At 44.8% G+C, this 21,521-nt stretch overlaps 1 protein-coding gene across 1 annotated transcript in view; it reads right to left on the reverse strand.

The window, feature by feature from the left end:
• The window catches only part of LOC139560157 (excitatory amino acid transporter 5-like), a 78,559-nt gene that overhangs the window by 21,652 nt on the left and 35,386 nt on the right, over positions 1-21,521 (reverse strand). The window contains exon 3 of the mRNA XM_071376702.1: positions 4,405-4,620. Coding sequence (XP_071232803.1) covers positions 4,405-4,620 — 216 coding nt within the window. The remainder of the gene's footprint in view (positions 1-4,404; positions 4,621-21,521) is intronic.

Below are 21,521 nucleotides of genomic sequence, written 5' to 3' on the forward strand. Positions count from 1 at the left end.
CCCAGTGTGGATCAGAACGAAACACTGACCTCAATGCCACTAATTACACCCACACCATTACACACGTTCATACACACATCACATTAAAACACACACACACACACACACACACACACACACAAGCGCACGGCCGTAAGCACACACATACTTGGACACGCAGACGCACGCATACACCTCGCACCAACACGCACAAAAAGAGGCGCGCCAACATAAGCGCGTATATACACTGGCATGATAGATGAAGGCAGGGAGGGAGGGAGGCTCGAAAGCTTTAGGGTAAATCCTGAGCACAGCTGTCCTCTGGGATAAAAAAAAACCCACACAGCAACAACAAGGACAGGCAGGATCACTCCTCCTGTCCTCACGTTCGTGTGCCATAGCTGCTGCCTAGGTAGATACCAGGGTTGGGGTCGATCACAATTCCACAAGTTCCTTATTGAAAAGCATTCAAGTGAATTGTAACTGGAATTTCAGTGTACTTCCAGAATGAACGAGAATTGAAATGGAATTGACTTCAACCCTGGTTGAACACGGGTCCTTTCCCCAACACATTTTCAAAATGTCAAAGGGCTTAGCGCTCACTTTTCATTTGATCATTTCTCAAGTTGAAAAAGACCCCATAAATAATTGTGCGGTTACCCTCTGCATCAGTTCCCTGTGTTTAACAGCATGTAACAGGCTAATGCACATGCTCAGCTCTAATCAAAATACACCTGAATGAGTACCACCTGTACTTACACAATGACAATAAAAGATAGTCAGTCTTCCGTAATCAGTTACACTTAATAGTAATAATGTAGTAATAAAGTGCCATTGTCTGAGTAGAGTCTCTCACATGAGGACTCTGTGTGTAGGTAAGGGCCACAGAATCCCTCAGTCTGGCTTAACATACACTTTTTCACGTCATAAATCTGATTACCCGTTACAATTTTCTGATGCAGGACAGCCCATGACAAGGTCAAAAATGTACACGTTTGTGAACAAACACGTATGCCAACTTACTGTCTTTTTTTATTTATTACGTCTACTATAACATATGGTAAATGTTTGTTAATCATTAATACTAAGCTATAATAAAGTAATAATAAAGTGCATTTGTCTGTGTAGTAAAGCCTCCCTAAGAGATGTCCCTGTGTGTAGGTAAGGGTCACAGGCCTGTGACTGGGAGCTGTGTAGGGCCATAGGCCTGTGTGCATGTGCATGTGACAGTGGCCCACTGACCGACTGTTATGGTCATACACACTGTGATGCTCTGAGCCAGTCTAGCATGTCCCTGTGTCTAACCCTAACCCTAACCCCACCCTCCATCCCTCACCTGGTTAATTCGCTTAGCTGTGACCCACTGACAGAGGAGGCATTAGGCTTTACATCCTGTGCGTGTTCGTGTCACTGAAACACACATGCATGCACACACACACACTCTCTGTGAGACTGAGACGGCACATGACACAGCACACATGGTTAACCACCAGGGTGGCTGGGTGAGAGACAACCAAACGCTGGAGATTTGCACGCACGGTAGAACATCAGAGTATGTACAAAAAAATTATAATTATACCACGATGCTGGATACTAAATTCCTCAGAACAAAAACAGTAACAAACGCAGCTGGGGGCAGCCAGTGGTGCAGTTTTGCCTATCGCGAACCTTAGCTTTAAAAGAGCAGTTATATTGTCAGTTAAGCAGTTCATAGCTTAATATTTTCCAAATATAGGCCCTGGCCTTATATTTCCAAATATTTTTTCAAATATTACCAAAATATCTATGGCACAGTTGAATTAAACAGTTCAAAACTCTCACCGGAGAAATGTGAAAAGGATTGGTCTGGGTTAAATGTTGTCTTGGGAAGCTACAGTACCAAATGATTTATCCTCTCTGCAGTGATGGTGAACAGAGGTTGAACCAGAGACATTATATGTTTTCTATGTACATGATTGGGTTGAACTGAGGCGACAGAGGTGGTCATAAAGTTGAAGTCGGAAGTTTACATACACCTTAGCCAAAAACATTTAAGCCATTTTGACACAACTTTGGAAGTATGTTTGGGGTCATTGTCCATTTGGAAGACCCATTTGCGACCAAGCTTTAACTTCCTGACTGATGTCTTGAGATGTTGCTTCAATATATCCACGTAATTTTCATCTTCAAGATGCCATCTATTTTGTGAAGTGCACCAGTCCCTCTTGCAGCAAAGCACCCCCACAACATGATGCTGCCACCCCCGTGCTTCACGGTTGGGATGGTGTTCTTCGGCTTGCAAGCGTCCCCCTTCTTCCTCCAAACATAACAATGATCATTATGGCCAAACAGTTCTATTTTTGTTTCATCAGACCAGAGGACATTTCTCCAAAAAGTACAATCTTTGTCCCCATGTGCAGTTGCAAACCGTAGTCTGGCTATTTTATGGCGGGTTTGGAGCAGTGGCTTCTTCCTTGCTGAGCGGCCTTTCAGGTTATTTAAAAATATATATATATTTCACCTTTATTTAACCAGGTAGGCTAGTTGAGAACAAGTTCTCATTTGCAACTGCGACCTGGCCAAGATAAAGCAAAGCAGTTCGACACATACAACAACACAGAGTTACACATGGAATAAACAAACATACAATCAATAATTCAGTAGGAAAGTCGATATACAGCATGTACAAATGAGGTAGGATAAGGGAGGTAAGGCAATACATAGGCCATGGTGGCGAAGTAATTACAATATAGCATTTAAACACTGGAATGGTAGAATGTGCAGAAGATGAATGTGCAAGTAGAGATACTGGGGTGCAAAGGAGCAAGATAAATAAATACAGTATGGGGATGAGGTAGATTGGATGGGCTATTTACAGATGGGCTATGTACAGGTGCAGTGATCAGTGAACTGCTCTGACAGCTGGTGCTTAAAGCTAGTGAGGGAGGTAAGAATCTCCAGCTTTAGTGATTTTTGCAGTTATGGCGATATAGGACTCGTTTTATTGTGACTATAGATACTTTTGTACCTGTTTCCTCCAGCATCTTCACAAGGTCCGTTGCTGTTGTTCTGGGGTTGATTTGCACTTTTCGCACCAAAGTACGTTCATCTCTAGGAGACAGAACGCGTATCCTTCCTGAGCGGTATGATGGCTGCGTGGTCCCATGGTGTTTATACTTGCATACTATTGTTTGTACAGATGACCCACTGGAATTGTGATACAGTGAATTATAAGTGAAATAATCTGTCTGTAAACAATTTTTAGAAAAATTACTTGTCATGCACAAACTAGATGTCCTAACCAACATGCCAAAACTATAGTTTGTTAACAAGAAATTTGCGGAGAGGTTAAAAAACGAGTTTTAATGACTCCAACCTAAGTGTATGTAAACTTCTGACTTCAACTGTATATAGGAAACACTAATGATCCATTAGCTGGAGCGTTGACACGGTGGCATTGGATGGAAAAGAGAACAAACAAAGAGATAAAAAATGCTGCTTTTTTAATAATTTTTAATAACGCATCAAAGATGCACTCTCGAACTTTTGCATAATTTCAGCCAGTAGTTTTGAAAGTGGTGTTCACAAGCCAAAAGTGGTCCCCGTTTTTTGTGTACTACGTCATCAAATTGTGTACGGCGTCATCCATTTCGAATGATTTGTTACGTCCTTCAATTTTTTATAAAAAAATTTGGACGATATGTTACGAATCCACTTAGCACTATATCTTACACATTTCTTGTGCTTAAGATCTTGGAGTGCATAAGGCATTTTGAGGGCCATGGTTATTTGCTAAATGGCCTACATCCCAAATGGCACCCTATCCATAGGAACCAATGGTAATTATATTCCAAGGCTCTGCTGAGGATTGTTGTTGTTAACTGAAGAGGTGAAGCTAAGAGCTGGAAGCCTCTTAGCTGCCTGCTACAATCTCCACACGGAACGCACATGCACACATGCACGCACACACTCACGGACACACGCATGGTTTTATCATTTATCATATCAAATCATTTTTCTAAAGCCTGCCTCAAACAAATTCTTATGAAGGGGAGGTCTCTTACTGAGTGAGGTCTAGAGAGTCTTGGGAATCTGCAGTTGCCAGGTTACTGTGTAAAACCCTTGTAAGAAATGTTGCTTTTATAAAAGTCACTATGTAAATACATTTGATTTATTGAACAGCAAAGCCTTTAGCATGTCAACAGTCACAGAGTACAGAGGCTTGAAGAGGAACTGGCAAAGTAATAGCAATATTCCTGTCTAGAATATGTTTTGCACTGGAGAAACAAATGTTTATTGTAAACGTGACAAATATAACCCCTCAACATTGGAACCCTTGAACAATTGAACCTTCCCTGTAGGCTGATTTTAGAACGATTCAATTCAGTAGGACACGCAACAACAAAGGTCAAAGGTCAATGTAATGATCTTCTTCCTGTCTCTTACCGAATCAGATCAAGCAGGGCATCAGCGGAGCTCATGATTGGCTTGCCGCTGTCCTCGTTGTCCTCCTTCTGGGCGGCGCCCCCTGGGTGGATGATGGTAACCATGAGGATGCCCACCACCACCGCCACAAAGGTGGTCCACAGGTAGTAGGAGACGGTCATGATGCCCAGGCGGCTGGAACACTTGGCATCCAAGGCTGCTAGCCCCGACATCAAACTGGAGAGAGAGAGAGAAGAGAAAAAGAATGGTTAGGAAGTGAAATAGCCAGGCAGATCATCACAGGGAGAGAAGACAGAGAGAAACAGAATGGTTAGGGGCACTTGGTAGACAAACACCCCACGTCTTACTGGACAGAGGACCACCCAGAGACCCCTACCAGACCACCAAGGAGCCCCAAGCCCCCTCAATTCCACACCAGACCCAGCGCACCCCACAGGCCCTACCCACCACCAGAGCATCACCACTTCCATCGGCACAGCCAGACTGGACCGGGCCCAGCCTACTGCCCCACACCAGACCACCACCTCTACCAGACCAGAAAGGCAGCCCCCCCGGCCCAGATCTGGCCACCCTCCACGGGGCCCAACAGCAGGACCAGCGCAGCTACGCTGAGGCCCTCAGAGGAAAGGAGAACTCTGGAGGATTGAGTGAGATTAAACAGCTCCTCCAGTATATCTGCACTAAACTCCACTCAACGCACACGCATACACTGCTATACTAAGAGTTTACTTGTTCAATAGAAAGAAGGAAAAAAGAAAAAGAGAACACGTTTGCTGTTATTGTGGATGGAATTTATATGTTTAAATGAATGATTAGAATGTTCCACCCTGAAACTATATAACTGTATGTAATTGATTAGAATCATCAATGAAATACAATTAGAATCATCAAATTATTATTAATGATGCGTGTAGTCTTAATCAGGAAAATTATAAGAAATGATGTGTGTAGTTTTAGTCAGAATTAGGGTAAAACAATATAACAATATGTCTCTAAAGTGTCTTAAACACAGACAGTCTGAGCAAGATTCGGTGCCGACCGTGGCTAGGGGCCACTGAGAGATTTGGGAAAGGACAGGGAGTGCTTCTCACGGTCCCTAATCTTTGTCGGCTGGGTAGTGGGACAGTGTGTGCGTAGGATACCTAATGTTTGTGCGTGAAAGTATGTGCGTAAGAAGCTAGTATAAAATGAATGGTTTTGTACAACTAATTAGCGCTCTCGTGAATAAACATTTTGACGATCGTAGCTGGGCCTCCGTCTGATTCATTTAACCAGTATCTTATAAATTCTGGGTCGCAGACCGAGTAGTTAATTGAATTGGGTTTATGAACATTGAGAACCTAATTCTCTTGTCAGTTATCCATTGTTTATCTCACTCCTAACAACTTAGCAGTTACTGTATTTTTTACTGTGCTATTCTTTCTTAATTGCTACGTGAAATCACTATCAGTTAGCATGTGAAACATTCAGGGCCTAAACTTGTCAATCTTTGGACTGAAGAGTTTACCACTGAAAAGTTGTTGATGTCATCATTCTGCAGGAGACATGGTGTAAGGCTGACATTGTCACTCCCTGTCCCACAGGCTACAGAGAGGTAATTGTGCCGTCACAGAAACACAGATCTGTCAATAGAGGTAGAGACTCTGGAGTATTGATCATTTGGCACAAACCCAAACTACAAAATCTAATTGATCGCCTCAAAATGGCCATATGACATATGGTTCAAACTGAAAAAGTAACTTGTACTGACAGAAAAAGATGCGTTACTTTGTGCAATATATATCCCCCCCTCAGAATCCCATATTACTCAGAGGAGATATTCCCCACCATTGAGGAGGAGATGCCATTTCCAGGCACAGGGAAATGTGCTGATCTGTGGGGACACACATGCGCTCACAGGCACACTATCTGACCTAACGACCACACGAGGGGACAGCTTTATTACAGGTCATACTGTTTCTGTCTTAATCTGCCCCATAGAAACAACAGTGACAGCACCATCAACAAAAACGGAAGGGATTTGTTGCAGCTCTGTCAAAGCCTGAGTCTGTACTTTGTTAATGGTAGGTTACGGGGGGACTCTTTGGGGATATTCACCTATTACTCACCTCTTGGCCACAGCACAGTAGACTATATGATTACAGACATTGACCCTTTCTCTCTTAGCTAATTCACCATCAAGCCACTAACAACTCTGTCTGACCACGGACAAATGACCTTGTTCCTCAAAAGTACAGACTTGGAAACAACCACACATTCACAGCCCAGAAAGCTGTGCAACTTCAGAAATTCATACAGATGGGCCCAAAACAGCACAGAAGAATACCAGAAGGCAACCAGTAACCAAAAAATCCAAACACAAAAACTTTCTAGATACCACATACACTCATTATTAGAAACTTCAGGCCCTCAAATTGAAGAAGCATGCGGACCTGATGGTTTCCTAAATGAGATGCTCAAATTCACTAGTGCAAAAATTTTATTGGCTAAAACTGTTTCATTTGATCCTGAGTGTAGGTTCATCTGTAATCAAGTACTCATAACCCCAATCTTTAAGAACGGAGACAAATTTGACCCTAACATTTACAGAGGCATTTGTGTGAACATTAACCTGGGGAAAGCACAATGTCTTGAGTAAAAGCCTAATTGTATTTATACCAAAACATTGCATGACCGATCATATTTACACCCTACACGACCTGATAGATAAACATGTCCACCAAAGTTACGCTTACTTTGTCGACTTCCATAAAGCATTTGATTCTATTTGGCATACAGGACTGTTCTACAAAGTTATTAAAAGTGTTGTAGGTTGGTAAAACATATGACATAATTCAATCAATGGCAATACTGGCAATACGTGCAGCATCAAAATTGGCAAGAAAATAACCAAATTCTTTAACCAGGGGTGGGGCCTTCGCCAGGGTTGCATTCTGAGCCGCTCGCGCTTCAATATTTACATCAATGAATTGGTCGCTATTCTAGAAAAATGTTCAGCCCCTGGTGTTAGTCTCCACAATTCAAATGTTAAATGCCTGCTCTTCACAGATGACCTGTGCCTGCTGTCACCCACAATACATGGCCTACACCAGAACCTGGACCTGCTAGAGCGGTACTGCCAAACCTGGGCCCTTGGAGTAAACCCCAAAAATAATGATTTTCCAGAGAAGATCCAGGTCTCAGGGAATTTGACCAAAGGTATCAATTGGTACAAAATATATCACTACAATTACTTAGGTTTAAATAGAAGCTCAACTGGACACCTAAATGAGGCAGTGAATGAACAGAGAGAGAAAGCGCGCAGGGCATTCTACGACATTAAAAAACAAATTCAAATTGAAATACCTTAAACTAATTGAATGTGTCATTGAACCAATTGCACTTTATGGCAGCGAGGTGTGGAGTCCACTTGCAAAACAAGATTTCACCCAGTGGGACAAACCCCATTGAAACCCTGCATGCAGAGTTCTGTAATATTCTCCTACTTGTCCAGAGGAAAAATACAAACAATGCATGCAGTGCAGAATTTGGCCAATATCCACTAATAATAAAAACTAAAAAAAGAACAATTCAGTTTTGGAAACATCTAAAATACAGTGATCCCCTCTCATATCATTACCAAGCTCTGCAATGCCAAACACTGAGCAAAGAAAAAAGTCCCCTAATCCAACTGATCCTGGGGTTGAGTTCACAGACCTGTTCTTCGAACACACTGAAGCCTCAGGACCAGAACATCCAATCAATCAGAATAAACCAAATTAAAACACAGTCAAAACATACCTATATTACCTATTGGGAAACACAAGCATAAAGCAAAATGCATTGCTATCTGGCACTACATCAACAGTAAACCATGGCAAACTATTTGACCATGGTTACTGATCAAAACCTGTACAAAGTACAGGCTCAGTGAGCACAGCCTTGCCATTGAGAACGGTAGACACAGGAAACATGGCTCCCTGTAGAGGAAAGGCTGTGCAACCACTGCACCACAGCAGGACCTGAGACACAGCTGCATTTCCTGACAAAATGTAAAACATAGAAAACAATCTCAAAGTGTAATTTCCCCAAATTTGAAACCCTTATTCAAGGTTTCAGAGACCTCTCGGATGAGAATAGGCTACCGTCCTGTTGGGGGAAGACACAGAGAGCTGTAGGTTGGCAGCGCACTACATTGCTGTCTGCAATAAGATGAGGGACCGTGTCTTTTTATTTTTATTTTTATTTCACCTTTATTTAACCAGGTAGGCTAGTTGAGAACAAGTTCTCATTTGCAACTGCAACCTGGCCAAGATAAAGCATAGCAGTGTGAACAGACAACACAGAGTTACACATGGAGTAAACAATAAACAAGTCAATAACATGGTAGAAAAAAAAAGAGAATCTATATACAATGTGTGCAAAAGGCATGAGGTAGGCAATAAATCGAATAATTACAATTTAGCAGATTAACACTGGAGTGATAAATCATCAGATGATCATGTGCAAGAAGAGATACTGGTGTGCAAAAGAGCAGAAAAGTAAATAAATAAAAGCAGTATGGGGGGTGAGGTAGGTAAATTGGGTGGGTAGTTTACAGATGGACTATGTACAGCTGCAGCGATCGGTTAGCTGCTCGGATAGCAGATTTTTAAAGTTGTTGAGGGAGATAAAAGTCTCCAACTTCAGAGATTTTTGCAATTCGTTCCAGTCGCAGGCAGCAGAGAACTGGAAGGAAAGGCGTCCAAATGAGGTTTTAGCTTTAGGGATGATCAGTGAGATACACCTGCTGGAGCGCGTGCTGCGGGTGGGTGTAGCCATCGTGACCAGTGAACTGAGATAAGGCGGCACTTTACCTAGCATAGCCTTGTAGATGACCTGGAGCCAGTGGGTCTGACGACGAACATGTAGCGAGGGCCAGCCGACTAGGGCATACAGGTCGCAGTGGTGGGTCGTATAAGGTGCTTTAGTAACAAAACGAATGGCACTGTGATAAACTGCATCCAGTTTGCTGAGTAGAGTGTTGGAAGCTATTTTGTAGATGACATCGCCGAAGTCGAGGATCGGTAGGATAGTCAGTTGTACTAGGGTAAATTTGGCGGCGTGAGTGAAGGAGGCTTTGTTGCGGAATAGAAAGCCGATTCTTGATTTGATTTTGGATTGGAGATGTTTGATATGAGTCTGGAAGGAGAGTTTGCAGTCTAGCCAGACACCTAGGTACTTATAGATGTCCACATATTCTAGGTCGGAACCGTCCAGGGTGGTGATGCTAGTCGGGCGTGCGGGTGCAGGCAGCGAACGGTTGAAAAGCATGCATTTGGTTTTACTAGCGTTTAAGAGCAGTTGGAGGCCACGGAAGGAGTGTTGTATGGCATTGAAGCTCGTTTGGAGGTTAGATAGCACAGTGTCCAAGGAAGGGCCGGAAGTATATAGAATGGTGTCGTCTGCGTAGAGGTGGATCAGGGAATCGCCCGCAGCAAGAGCAACATCATTGATGTATACAGAGAAAAGAGTCGGCCCTAGAATTGAACCCTGTGGTACCCCCATAGAGACTGCCAGAGGACCGGACAACATGCCCTCCGATTTGACACACTGAACTCTGTCTGCAAAGTAGTTGGTGAACCAGGCAAGGCAGTCATTAGAAAAACCGAGGCTACTGAGTCTGCCGATAAGAATATGGTGATTGACAGAGTCGAAAGCCTTGGCCAGGTCGATGAAGACGGCTGCACAGTAATGTCTTTTATCGATGGCGGTTATGATATCGTTTAGTACCTTGAGCGTGGCTGAGGTGCACCCGTGACCGGCTCGGAAACCGGATTGCACAGCGGAGAAGGTACGGTGGGATTCGAGATGGTCAGTGATCTGTTTGTTGACTTGGCTTTCGAAGACCTTAGATAGGCAGGGCAGGATGGATATAGGTCTGTAACAGTTTGGGTCCAGGGTGTCTCCCCCTTTGAAGAGGGGGATGACCGCGGCAGCTTTCCAATCCTTGGGGATCTCAGATGATACGAAGGAGAGGTTGAACAGGCTGGTGATAGGGGGTGCGACAATGGCGGCGGACAGTTTCAGAAATAGGGGGTCCAGATTGTCAAGCCCAGCTGATTTGTATGGGTCCAGGTTTTCCAGCTCTTTCAGAACATCTGCTATCTGGATTTGGGTAAAGGAGAAGCTGGGGAGGCTTGGGCGAGTAGCAGCGGAGGGGGCGGGGCTGTTGGCCAAGGTTGGAGTCGCCAGGAGGAAGGCATGGCCAGCCATTGAGAAATGCTTGTTGAAGTCTTCGATTATCACGGATTTATCGGTGGTGACCGTGTTACCTAGCCTCAGTGCAGTGGGCAGCTGGGAGGAGGTGCTCTTGTTCTCCATGGACTTTACAGTATCCCAGAACTTTTTGGAGTTAGAGCTACAGGATGCAAATTTCTGCTTGAAAAAGCTGGCCTTTGCTTTCCTGACTGACTGCGTGTATTGGTTCCTGACTTCCCTGAACAGTTGCATATCGCGGGGGCTCTTCGATGCTATTGCAGTTCGCCACAGGATGTTTTTGTGCTGGTCGAGGGCAGTCAGGTCTGGAGTGAACCAAGGGCTATATCTGTTCTTGGTTCTGCATTTTTTGAACGGAGCATGCTTGTCTAATATGGTGAGGAAGTAACATTTAAAGAATGACCAGGCATCCTCAACTGACGGGATGAGGTCAATATCCTTCCAGGGTACCCGGGCCAGGTCGATTAGAAAGGCCTGCTCGCAGAAGTGTTTTAGGGAGCGTTTGACAGTGATGAGGGGTGGTCGTTTGACCGCGGACCCGTGGCGGATACAGGCAATGAGGCAGTGATCGCTGAGATCTTGATTGAAGACAGCAGAGGTGTATTTGGAGGGCAGGTTGGTCAGGATAATGTCTATTAGGGTGCCCATGTTTACGGATTTAGGGTTGTACCTGGTGGGTTCCTTGATGATTTGTGTGAGATTGAGGGCATCAAGCTTGGATTGTAGGACTGCCGGGGTGTTAAGCATATCCCAGTTTAGGTCACCTAACAGAACAAACTCTGAAGCTAGATGGGGAGCGATCAATTCACAGATGGTGTCCAGGGCACAGCTGGGAGCTGAGGGGGGTCGGTAGCAGGCGGCAACAGTGAGAGACTTATTTCTGGAGAGATTAATTTTTAAAATTAGAAGTTCGAACTGTTTGGGCATAGACCTGGAAAGTATGACAGAACTTTGCAGGCTATCTCTGCAGTAGATTGCAACTCCTCCCCCTTTGGCAGTTCTATCTTGACGGAAAGTGTTATAGTTGGGTATGGAAATCTCAGAATTTTTGGTGGCCTTCCTAAGCCAGGATTCGGACACGGCAAGGACATCAGGGTTGGCAGAGTGTGCTAAAGCGGTGAGTAAGGCAAACTTAGGGAGGAGGCTTCTGATGTTGACATGCATGAGGCCAAGGCTTTTTCGATCACAGAAGTCAACAAATGAGGGTGACTGGGGACATGCAGGGCCTGGGTTTACCTCCACATCACCCGAGGAACAGAGGAGTAGTAGGATGAGGGTGCGGCTAAAGGCTATCAAAACTGGTCGCCTAGAGCGTTGGGGACAAAGAATAAAAGGAGCAGATTTATGGGCGTGGTAGAATAGATTCTGGGCATAATGTGCAGACAGGGGTATGGTGGGGCGTGGGTACAGCGGAGGCAAGCCCAGGCACTGGGTGATGATAAGAGAGGTTGTATCTCTGGACATGCTGGTCTCAATGGGTGAGGTCACCGCATGTGTGGGGGGTGGGACCAAGGAGGTATCAGAGGTACGGAGAGTGGAACTACAGGGTCCATTGCAAACCAAAACAATGATAATGATAACTAGCCTGAACAACAGTATGCAAGGCATATTGATATTTGAGAGAGACATACAATAAGGCATAAAGTGATTGCAGGTCTTGATTGGGAGAGCTAGCTAAAACAACAGGTAAGATAACAGCAGCAATAACAGGGTGCTAGTCTAACACAGCAACAACAGGTAAAAATGGCGACGACTAGGCAGAGAGGGTCGGATTAACTACACACAGATCCTGAGTTAAAGCACAGAGCCGACAGATAAAACACAAATAAACAGAATGGAGTACCGTGAATTAATGGACAGTCAAGCATGCATCAGCTATGTAGCCAAGTGATCATAGTGTCCAGGGGGCAGCCGTAGATGGAGCAGGGAGGCCTCCACTAAGCTAGCACGCGGCGTTTAAAGTTAGTAGCCCGGGGGGTGGTCTGCTCAGACGGAGGGGGTCTGCTCAGACGTGGTCGTGTCGACAGAGAATCCAAGCCAGATGGCGATGGCGAAAGAGAGGTTGTGAATTGTAGAATTGTGTTTGCTAACTGGTGCTAGCTTCGTGGCAGTGGCGCTAGCAGCGCTAGCTGCAAGCTAGCTGTGAGGATCAGAAGTAGTGGCTCAGGGATTACGGCAGGAATCCGGCGTTGTTGTCGAGAGACAGTCCGATGCTGGTAAATTGGTGAGTAATATCCAGGCTAATAACAGGGCTGGTGTCTGTGCAGAAGGTAAACGCTACTAGCAGCGGCAAAAAAAAAAAAATGGCTAAATTAGCTTGTAGCTGGTATTGTAGCCCAAGAATTCGCTGGTAGACCTCTTCAGCTAGCCGGCAGATGGGCCTAGCTCGAGGCTAGCTCAAGGCTAACTGGTGCTTGCTTCGGGACAGAGGTGTTAGCCAGTAGTAGCCACTCGGTTGCAGCTAGCTAGCTGTGATGATACGGTGTAATTGTCCAGAGCTTGCGTCAGGAATCCGGTGATGTGGTAGAGAAAAAGCAGTCCTATATGCTCTGGGTTGATATCGCGCTTGCAGACTGGCAGGTATTGGCCCGGTATTGAAGCTGGCTGTGTCCGAGTTGAGGGTGAAGACCACAGCAGTGGCTAACTGACTACTAGCTAGTAGCTAGTTATCTGGCTAGCTTCTGATTGGGGTTACGGTTCTAAAGTATAAAAAAATAGCAGGTCCGTACCACATTGGGTGAGGCGGAATGTAGGAATGTATATTCAGTTCCTAGATGGAAAGTGAAATTAAAATATATACGAAATGTACACGAAAAATACGAAGACTATTTACACGGGACAGGACATGACAAAGACACGTCCGACTGCTACGCCATCTTGGATTTGTTGGTCTGACAGACCAACCTGCACATGTCCTCTATGCCATTGTTATTCTCCATTGTATGATTATTTTTTACCATTGATTATTGTTGCTACTGACTGTCCTTTTGACAATATTGATTATTATTATTTTAACTATGTTAATATTGTAAATGAATCACTCAATCTCCTAAATACGCTTTGGCAACATGTATATTGTTAGAGAGAGACTAGAAAATCAAACTGTAGACAGTGAGTGAGCGAACGAGAGAAAGGGTGAGAGAGTGCTAACGGTCGTTGAAATGGTTAGCTACCTCTTGTCCTCGTCTGTATAGTGTATTGTGACATTTGTGTGAAATACACTTTTTAAAGGTCGAACGCAGCCGTTTTCATCTCAACATCAAATCATTTCTGGGTAACAATTGATTACCTTACTGTGATTGTTTACGATTCAAATGGTCAAAAGAAACAAGAAAGAATTTAGCTAGGACTGTCTGGGAGTGGTTTGAGTGGGGAGAGGTGAACTTAAAGCTAGCTGTAATTGGCAGAGAGGTTAGGAACTCTATTGACTAATTTACCGCCTGGTGATGGGACAAAACTCCATCCCACCAAAACAGGCTGACATTTCAGTCGGCCTTTTAAAACAGCTCCTACACTAAAGGGGCATTTTTGTAATTTTCACAATTTCACAGAATAATTCCAATATACAGTGTACTGCAAAACATTAAGAAAACATTAAGAACACTTTCCATGACATAGACTGACCAGGTGAATCCAGGTGAAAGCTATGATCCCTTATTGATGTCACATGTTAAATCCACTTCAATCAGTGTAGATGAAGGGGAGGAGACAGGATAAAAAAATATTTTTAAGCTGTGAGACAATGGATTGTGTATGTGTGTCATTCAGAGGGTGATTGGGCAAGAGAAAAAATGTAAGTGCCTTTGAACGGGGTATGGTAGTAGGTGACAGGCGCACCGGTTCAAAACTGCAATACTGCTGGGTTTTTCACGCTCAACAGTTTCCCGTATGTATCAAGAATGGGTCACCACCCAAATGACATTCAGCCAACTTGACACAACTGTGGGAAGCATTGGAGTCAACATGGGCCAGCATCACTGTAGAATGCTTTCGACACCTTGTAGAGTCCATGCCTTGACAAATTGGGGCTGTTCTGAGGGCAAAGGTGTTCCTAATGTTTGGTATCCTCAGTGTACGTAAAAAGACAGGAAAACAAGGCATTAAAGAAAGATTTCAGGTAATAGCATACAGTGCTTACAGTGCCTTGCAAAAGTATTCATCCCCCTTGGCATTTTTTCCTATTAAGTTGCAACACAACCTGTAATTTAAATTGATTTTTATTTGTATTTCATGAAATGGACATACACAAAATAGTCCAAATTGGTGAAGTGAAATGAAAAAAATTACTTGTTTCCAAAAATTCCAAAAAGCCCCTAAATAAGATCTGGTGCAACCAATTACCTTCAGATGTTACACAATTAGTTAAATAAAGTCCACCTGTGTACAATGTAACTGTCACATGATCTCAGTATATATACACCTGTTCTGAAAGGCCCCAGAGTCTGCAACACCACTAAGCAATGGGCACCACCAAGCAAGCGGCACCATGAATACCAAGGAGCTCTCCAAACAGCTCAGGGACAAAGTTGTGGAGAAGTACAGATCAGGGTTGTTGTTTTTTTAAATATCCGAAACTTTGAACATCCCACGGAGCACCATTAAATCCATTATTAAAAAATGGAAAGATTATGGCACCAAAACAAACCTGCCAAGAGAGAGCTGCCCACCAAAACTCACAGACCAGGCAAGGAGGGGATTATTCAGAGAGGCAACAAAGAGACCAAAGATAACCCTGAAGGAGCTGCAAAGTTCCATAGCGGAGATTGGAGTATCTGTCCATAGGACCACTTTAAGCCTTAAACTCCACAGAGCTGGGCTTTACGGAAGAGTGGTCAGAAATAAGCCATTGCTTAAAGAAAAAAATAAGCAAACACGTTTGGTGTTCGCCAAAAGGCATGTGGGAGATTCCCCAAACATATGTAAAGGAAAGAAAAGATGTTCCAAGTGTGGAGGAGCACATGATTACGGTGAATGTGGAAGCAATGTGAATGTGGGGATGTGGGGGATGTGGGGGAGAACACAGTGCAGCATTTGGTGGATGTCAGGTACAGAGAGAGGCTAGAGAGGCTAGGAGATATAGGATCCGTCATGATGTATCGTATGCAGAGGCCGTAAAACAGACTGGTAGAACTACAGTGTGGACTAATTTATCTTACATGAATGTACCTGTAGTAACTGAACCTAATGTCAGACCGTTGGATTTTACATGGATGTACCTGTAGTAAGTGGACATACTGTCAGACTGATGGATCTTACATGGATGTACCTGTAGTAAGTGGACCTGCTGTCAGGGCTGGTGCTTCTGATGGTCCTGGCATGGTTTCAAGGCCTTTTCAGAAATCTTGTGCTCATCAATGTCAAAGGACACTTTGATAATTAATAAAGTTGACTTCATAGCTTTTATTGGTAGGGTTATCAATACGACTCGGGTTATGGAAAGCAGAAATGCCAGGTTGAAGTTTATTGTGAAGACGACGAAAGAGATATTTGGGGTAACACATGTTACTGTTTAAATGGTTATTGACATGCTGAACAATCCTAAGGGTGGAGTGTTCCAGCATGATATAGATCAAGTTTAATGGGGTTGGGGAGGGGTTTTGGGGGAGGGTGCGGTAGAAGTGAGGGATTTATTTGGTTTAGAATTGTATTTTCATGGTAGTACTTTGCAGCACAGTAGTTGGCGACATGCACTTAAACGATTGTTTGCAGACCAGCATGATATCATAGAAGAAGAAGAATGGGCGTGGCTTCACAACGTTTTCAGATTTGAAGAAAATGCCAGAAAATATGCAGCCAAAGTCCGACGAGAGCGGATACAAATTCATTGCTTTAACTAATTATGATGAATGTTAAGAAAATGTTGAGCAATGTAATAAATTCATTACTTTTCAAATAAGGTCCCCCACTACACGTTATCTTCTCTGACAATTTGTTAGCTACGCTATCCTTACGAACTGCATAGCATTACAGCATGTACCGGTATGTTAGCTAGTTACCTAACCTTGGTTGGCTAATAATACATCGAACTTGCCAGGCAGTGTATTAACTATATGCTATCTAACTAACTACCCAACGTTTATTGTCTTGATTATTCATGTCATTCTTAGCTAAGTGGTATAGTCATTGTGCGTTCTCAGTGGACATTGTTAATTCTGGCTATCTACTCTGATTTCAGAGCGCTCGTCTCGTCTGAGTGTGCCAGAGCGCATAATAACTGTTGAATTTACGAACGCTCAACACCCGTTGAATATGGCCGGTATCAGTAAACGTTGGCAAAAAAATAAAAAATGTAATTGTTGTCAGCCGCACAGTTACAGTCACCAACGCTCTGGATAACATGAAAACAGCCTAACCAGCTCTCCTAGGGTGAGTAAAACGTTCAGAGTGAGGTGTTCTCTCATTTGTGTCTGGAAGTAGCTAGCCAACGTTAGCCAGTTAGCTTGGGTGCTTGACTGCCGTTGTGAGGTCAGAACGCTCGGATCAGCCCTACTCCTCGGCCAGAGTGTTCAGTGTACACTCCGAGAGCGAAACGCTCTGAAATTACGAACGAACAATCTGACAATGCTCTGAATTTATGAACGGACAATCTGACAACGCTCTGGATTTACGAATGCCCATAGCGCACTCTGACACTCCAGATTGAATTCACGAACACACCCGAAATCGTACAATTTCTAAACTCAGCAAAAAAAGAATAGTCCCTTTTTCAGGACCCTGTCTTTCAAAGATGATCTGTAAAAATCCAAATAACTTCACAGATCTTCCTTGTAAAGTGTTTAAGCACTGTTTCCCATGTTTGTTCAATGAACCATAAACAATTAATGAACATGCACCTGTGGAATGGACGTTAAGACACTAACACCTTACAGACGGTAGGCAATTAAGGTTACAGTTATGAAAACTTAGGACACTAAAGAGGCCTTTCTACTGACTTTGAAAACCTCAAAAGAAAGAAGTCCAGGGTCCCTGCTTATCTGCGTGAACATGCCTTAGGCATGCTGCAAGGAGGCATGAGGACTGCAGATGTGGCCAAGGCAATACATTGCAATGTCCGTACTGTGAGACGCCTAAGACAGCGCTACAGGGAGACAGGGCGGACAGCTGATCGTCCTCGCAGTAGCAGACCACGTGTAACAAGACCTGCACAGGATCGGTACATCCGAACATCACACCTGCGGGACAGGTACAAGATGGCAACAACAACTGCCCGAGTTGTTGTTGCCATCCACCAGGAATGCACAATCCCTCCATCAGTGCTCAGACTGTCCACAATGGGCATGTAGACCTGTTGTAAGGCTGGTCCTCACCAGACATCACCGGCAACAACGTCGCCTATGGGCACAAACCCACCGTCACTGGACCAGACAGGACTGGCAATGACGAGTCACAGTTTTGTCTCACCGGGGGTGATGGTTGGATTCACGTTTATCATCAAAGGAATGAGTGTTACACCAAGGCCTGTACTCTGGAGCAGCCTCAATTTGGAGGTGGAGTGTCCGTCATGGTCTGGGGCGGTGTGTCACAGCATTATCGGACTGAGCTTGTCATTGCAGGCAATCTCAATGCTATGCTTTACAGGGAAGACATCCTCCTCCCTCATGTGGTACCCTTCCTGCAGGCTCATCCTGACATGACCCTCCAGCATGACAATGCTACCAGCCACTGCTCGTTCTGCGCGTGATTTCCTGCAAGACAGGAATATCAGTGTTCTGCCATGGCCAGCGAAGAGCCCGAATCTCAATCCCATTAAGCACGTCTGGGACCTGTTGGATCAGAGGGTGAGGGCTAGAGCCATTCCCCCCAGAAATGTCCGGGAACTTGCAGGTGCCTTGGTGGAAGAGTGGGGTAACGTCTCACAGCAAGAACTGGCAAATCTGGTGCAGTTCATGAGGAGGAGATGCACTGCAGTACTTAATGCAGCTGGTGGCCACACCAGATACTGACTGTTACTTTTGATTTTGACCCTCCCCCTTTGTTCAGGGACACATTATCCCATTTCTGTCACATGTCTGTGGAACTTGTTCAGTTTATGTACATAAGGTATGCCTTATGATTAACGAGACGTGGTGTGATCATCATAACAACACACAGGAACTCAAGTCATTCTGTTCACCTGATCTAGAACTCCTCACAATAAAATGTCGACCGCATTATCTACCAAGGGAATTCTCTTCAATCATAATCACAGCCGTATATATTCCCCCCCAAGCAGACACATCGATGGCCCTGAACGAACTTTATCTGACTCTTTGTAAACTGGAAACCACACACCCTGAGGCTGCATTCATCGTAGCTGGGGATTTTAACAAGGCTAATCTAAAAACAAAACTCCCTAAATTCTATCAGCATATCGATTGTGCTACCAGGGCTGGAAAAACCCTAGATCATTGTTATACTAATTTCCGCGACGCATATAAGGCCCTCCCCCGCCCCCCTTTCGGAAAAGCTGACCACGACTCCATTTTGTTGATTCCAGCCTACAAACAGAAACTAAAACAACAAGCTCCCGCGCTCAGGTCTGTTCAACGCTGGTCCGACCAATCTGATTCCACTCTTCAAGACTGCTTCGATCACGCGGATTGGAATATGTTCCGCATTGCGTCCAACAACAATATGGACGAATATGCTGATTCGGTGAGCGAGTTCATTAGGAAGTGCATTGACGATGTCGTACCCACAGCAACGATTAAAACATTCCCAAACCAGAAACCGTGGATTGACGGCAGCATTCGCGTGAAACTGAAAGCGCGAACCACTGCTTTTAACCAGGGCAAGGTGACCGGAAGCATGACCGAATACAAACAGTGTAGCTATTCTCTCCGCAAGGCAATCAAACAGGCTAAGTCCCAGTACAGAGACAAAATCGAGTCGCAATTCAACAGCTCAGACACAAGAGGTATGTGGCAGGGTCTACAGTCAATCACGGATTACAAAAAGAAAACCAGCCCCGTCGCGGACCAGGATGTCTTGCTCCCAGACAGGCTAAACAACTTTTTTGCCCGCTTTGAGGACAATACAGTGCCACTGACACGGCCCCCTACCAAAACCTGCGGGCTCTCCTTCACTGCAGCCGAGGTGAGTAAAACATTTAAACGTGTTAACCCTCGCAAGGCTGCAGGCCCAGACGGCATTCCCAGCCGCGTCCTCAGAGCATGCGCAGACCAGCTGGCTGGTGTGTTTACGGACATATTCAATCAATCCTTATCCCAGTCTGCTGTTCCCACATGCTTCAAGAGGGCCACCATTGTTCCTGTTCCCAAGAAAGCTAAGGTAACTGAGCTAAACGACTACCGCCCCGTAGCACTCACTTCCGTCATCATGAAGTGCTTTGAGAGACTAGTCAAGGACCATATCACCTCCACCCTACCGGACACCCTAGACCCACTCCAATTTGCTTACCGACCCAATAGGTCCACAGACGACGCAATCGCAACCACACTGCACACTGCCCTAACCCATCTGGACAAGAGGAATACCCATGTGAGAATGCTGTTCATCGATTACAGCTCAGCATTTAACACCATAGTACCCTCCAAACTCGTCATCAAGCTCGAGACCCTAGGTCTCGACCCCGCCCTGTGCAACTGGGTCCTGGACTTCCTGACGGGCCGCCCCCAGGTGGTGAGGGTAGGTAACAACATCTCCACCCCGCTGATCCTCAACACTGGGGCCCCACAAGGGTGCGTTCTGAGCCCTCTCCTGTACTCCCTGTTCACCCACGACTGCGTGGCCATGCACGCCTCCAACTCAATCATCAAGTTTGCGGATGACACTACAGTGGTAGGCTTGATTACCAACAACGACGAGACGGCCTACAGGGAGGAGGTGAGGGCCCTCGGAGTGTGGTGTCAGGAAAATAACCTCACACTCAACGTCAACAAAACAAAGGAGATGATTGTGGACTTCAGGAAACAGCAGAGGGAGCACCCCCCTATCCACATCGACGGGTCAGTAGTGGAGAAGGTGGAAAGTTTTAAGTTCCTCGGTGTACACATCACGGACAAACTGAATTGGTCCACCCACACAGACAGCGTCGTGAAGAAGGCGCAGCAGCGCCTCTTCAACCTCAGGAGGCTGAAGAAATTCGGCTTGTCACCAAAAGCACTCACAAACTTCTACAGATGCACAATCGAGAGCATCCTGTCGGGCTGTATCACCGCCTGGTACGGCAACTGCTCCGCCCACAACCGTAAGGCTCTCCAGAGGGTAGTGAGGTCTGCAGAACGCATCACCGGGGGCAAACTACCTGCCCTCCAGGACACCTACACCACCCGATGTCACAGGAAGGCCATAAAGATCATCAAGGACAACAACCACCCAAGCCACTGCCTGTTCACCCCGCTATCATCCAGAAGGCGAGGTCAGTACAGGTGCATCAAAGCAGGGACCGAGAGACTGAAAAACAGCTTCTATCTCAAGGCTATCAGACTGTTAAACAGCCACCACTAACATTTAGCGGCCGCTGCCAACATACTGACTCAACTCCAGCCACTTTAAAAATGGGAATTGATGGAAATTATGTAAAAATGTACCACTAGCCACTTTAAACAATGCCACTTAATATAATGTTTACATACCCTACATTACCCATCTCATATGTATATACTGTACTCTATATCATCTACTGCATCTTGCCATCTTTATGTAATACATGTACCACTAGCCACTTTAAACTATGCCACTTTATGTTTACATACCCTACAGTACTCATCTCATATGTATATACCGTACTCTATACCATCTACTGCATCTTGCCTATGCCGTTCTGTACCACCACTCATTCATATATCTTTATGTACATATTCTTTATCCCTTTACACTTGTGTGTGTATAAGGTAGTAGTTGTGGAATTGTTAGGTTAGATTACTTGTTGGTTATTA

The sequence above is a fragment of the Salvelinus alpinus genome, chromosome 30 (genome assembly GCF_045679555.1).
Source record: "Salvelinus alpinus chromosome 30, SLU_Salpinus.1, whole genome shotgun sequence".
Taxonomy (NCBI): domain Eukaryota; kingdom Metazoa; phylum Chordata; class Actinopteri; order Salmoniformes; family Salmonidae; genus Salvelinus; species Salvelinus alpinus.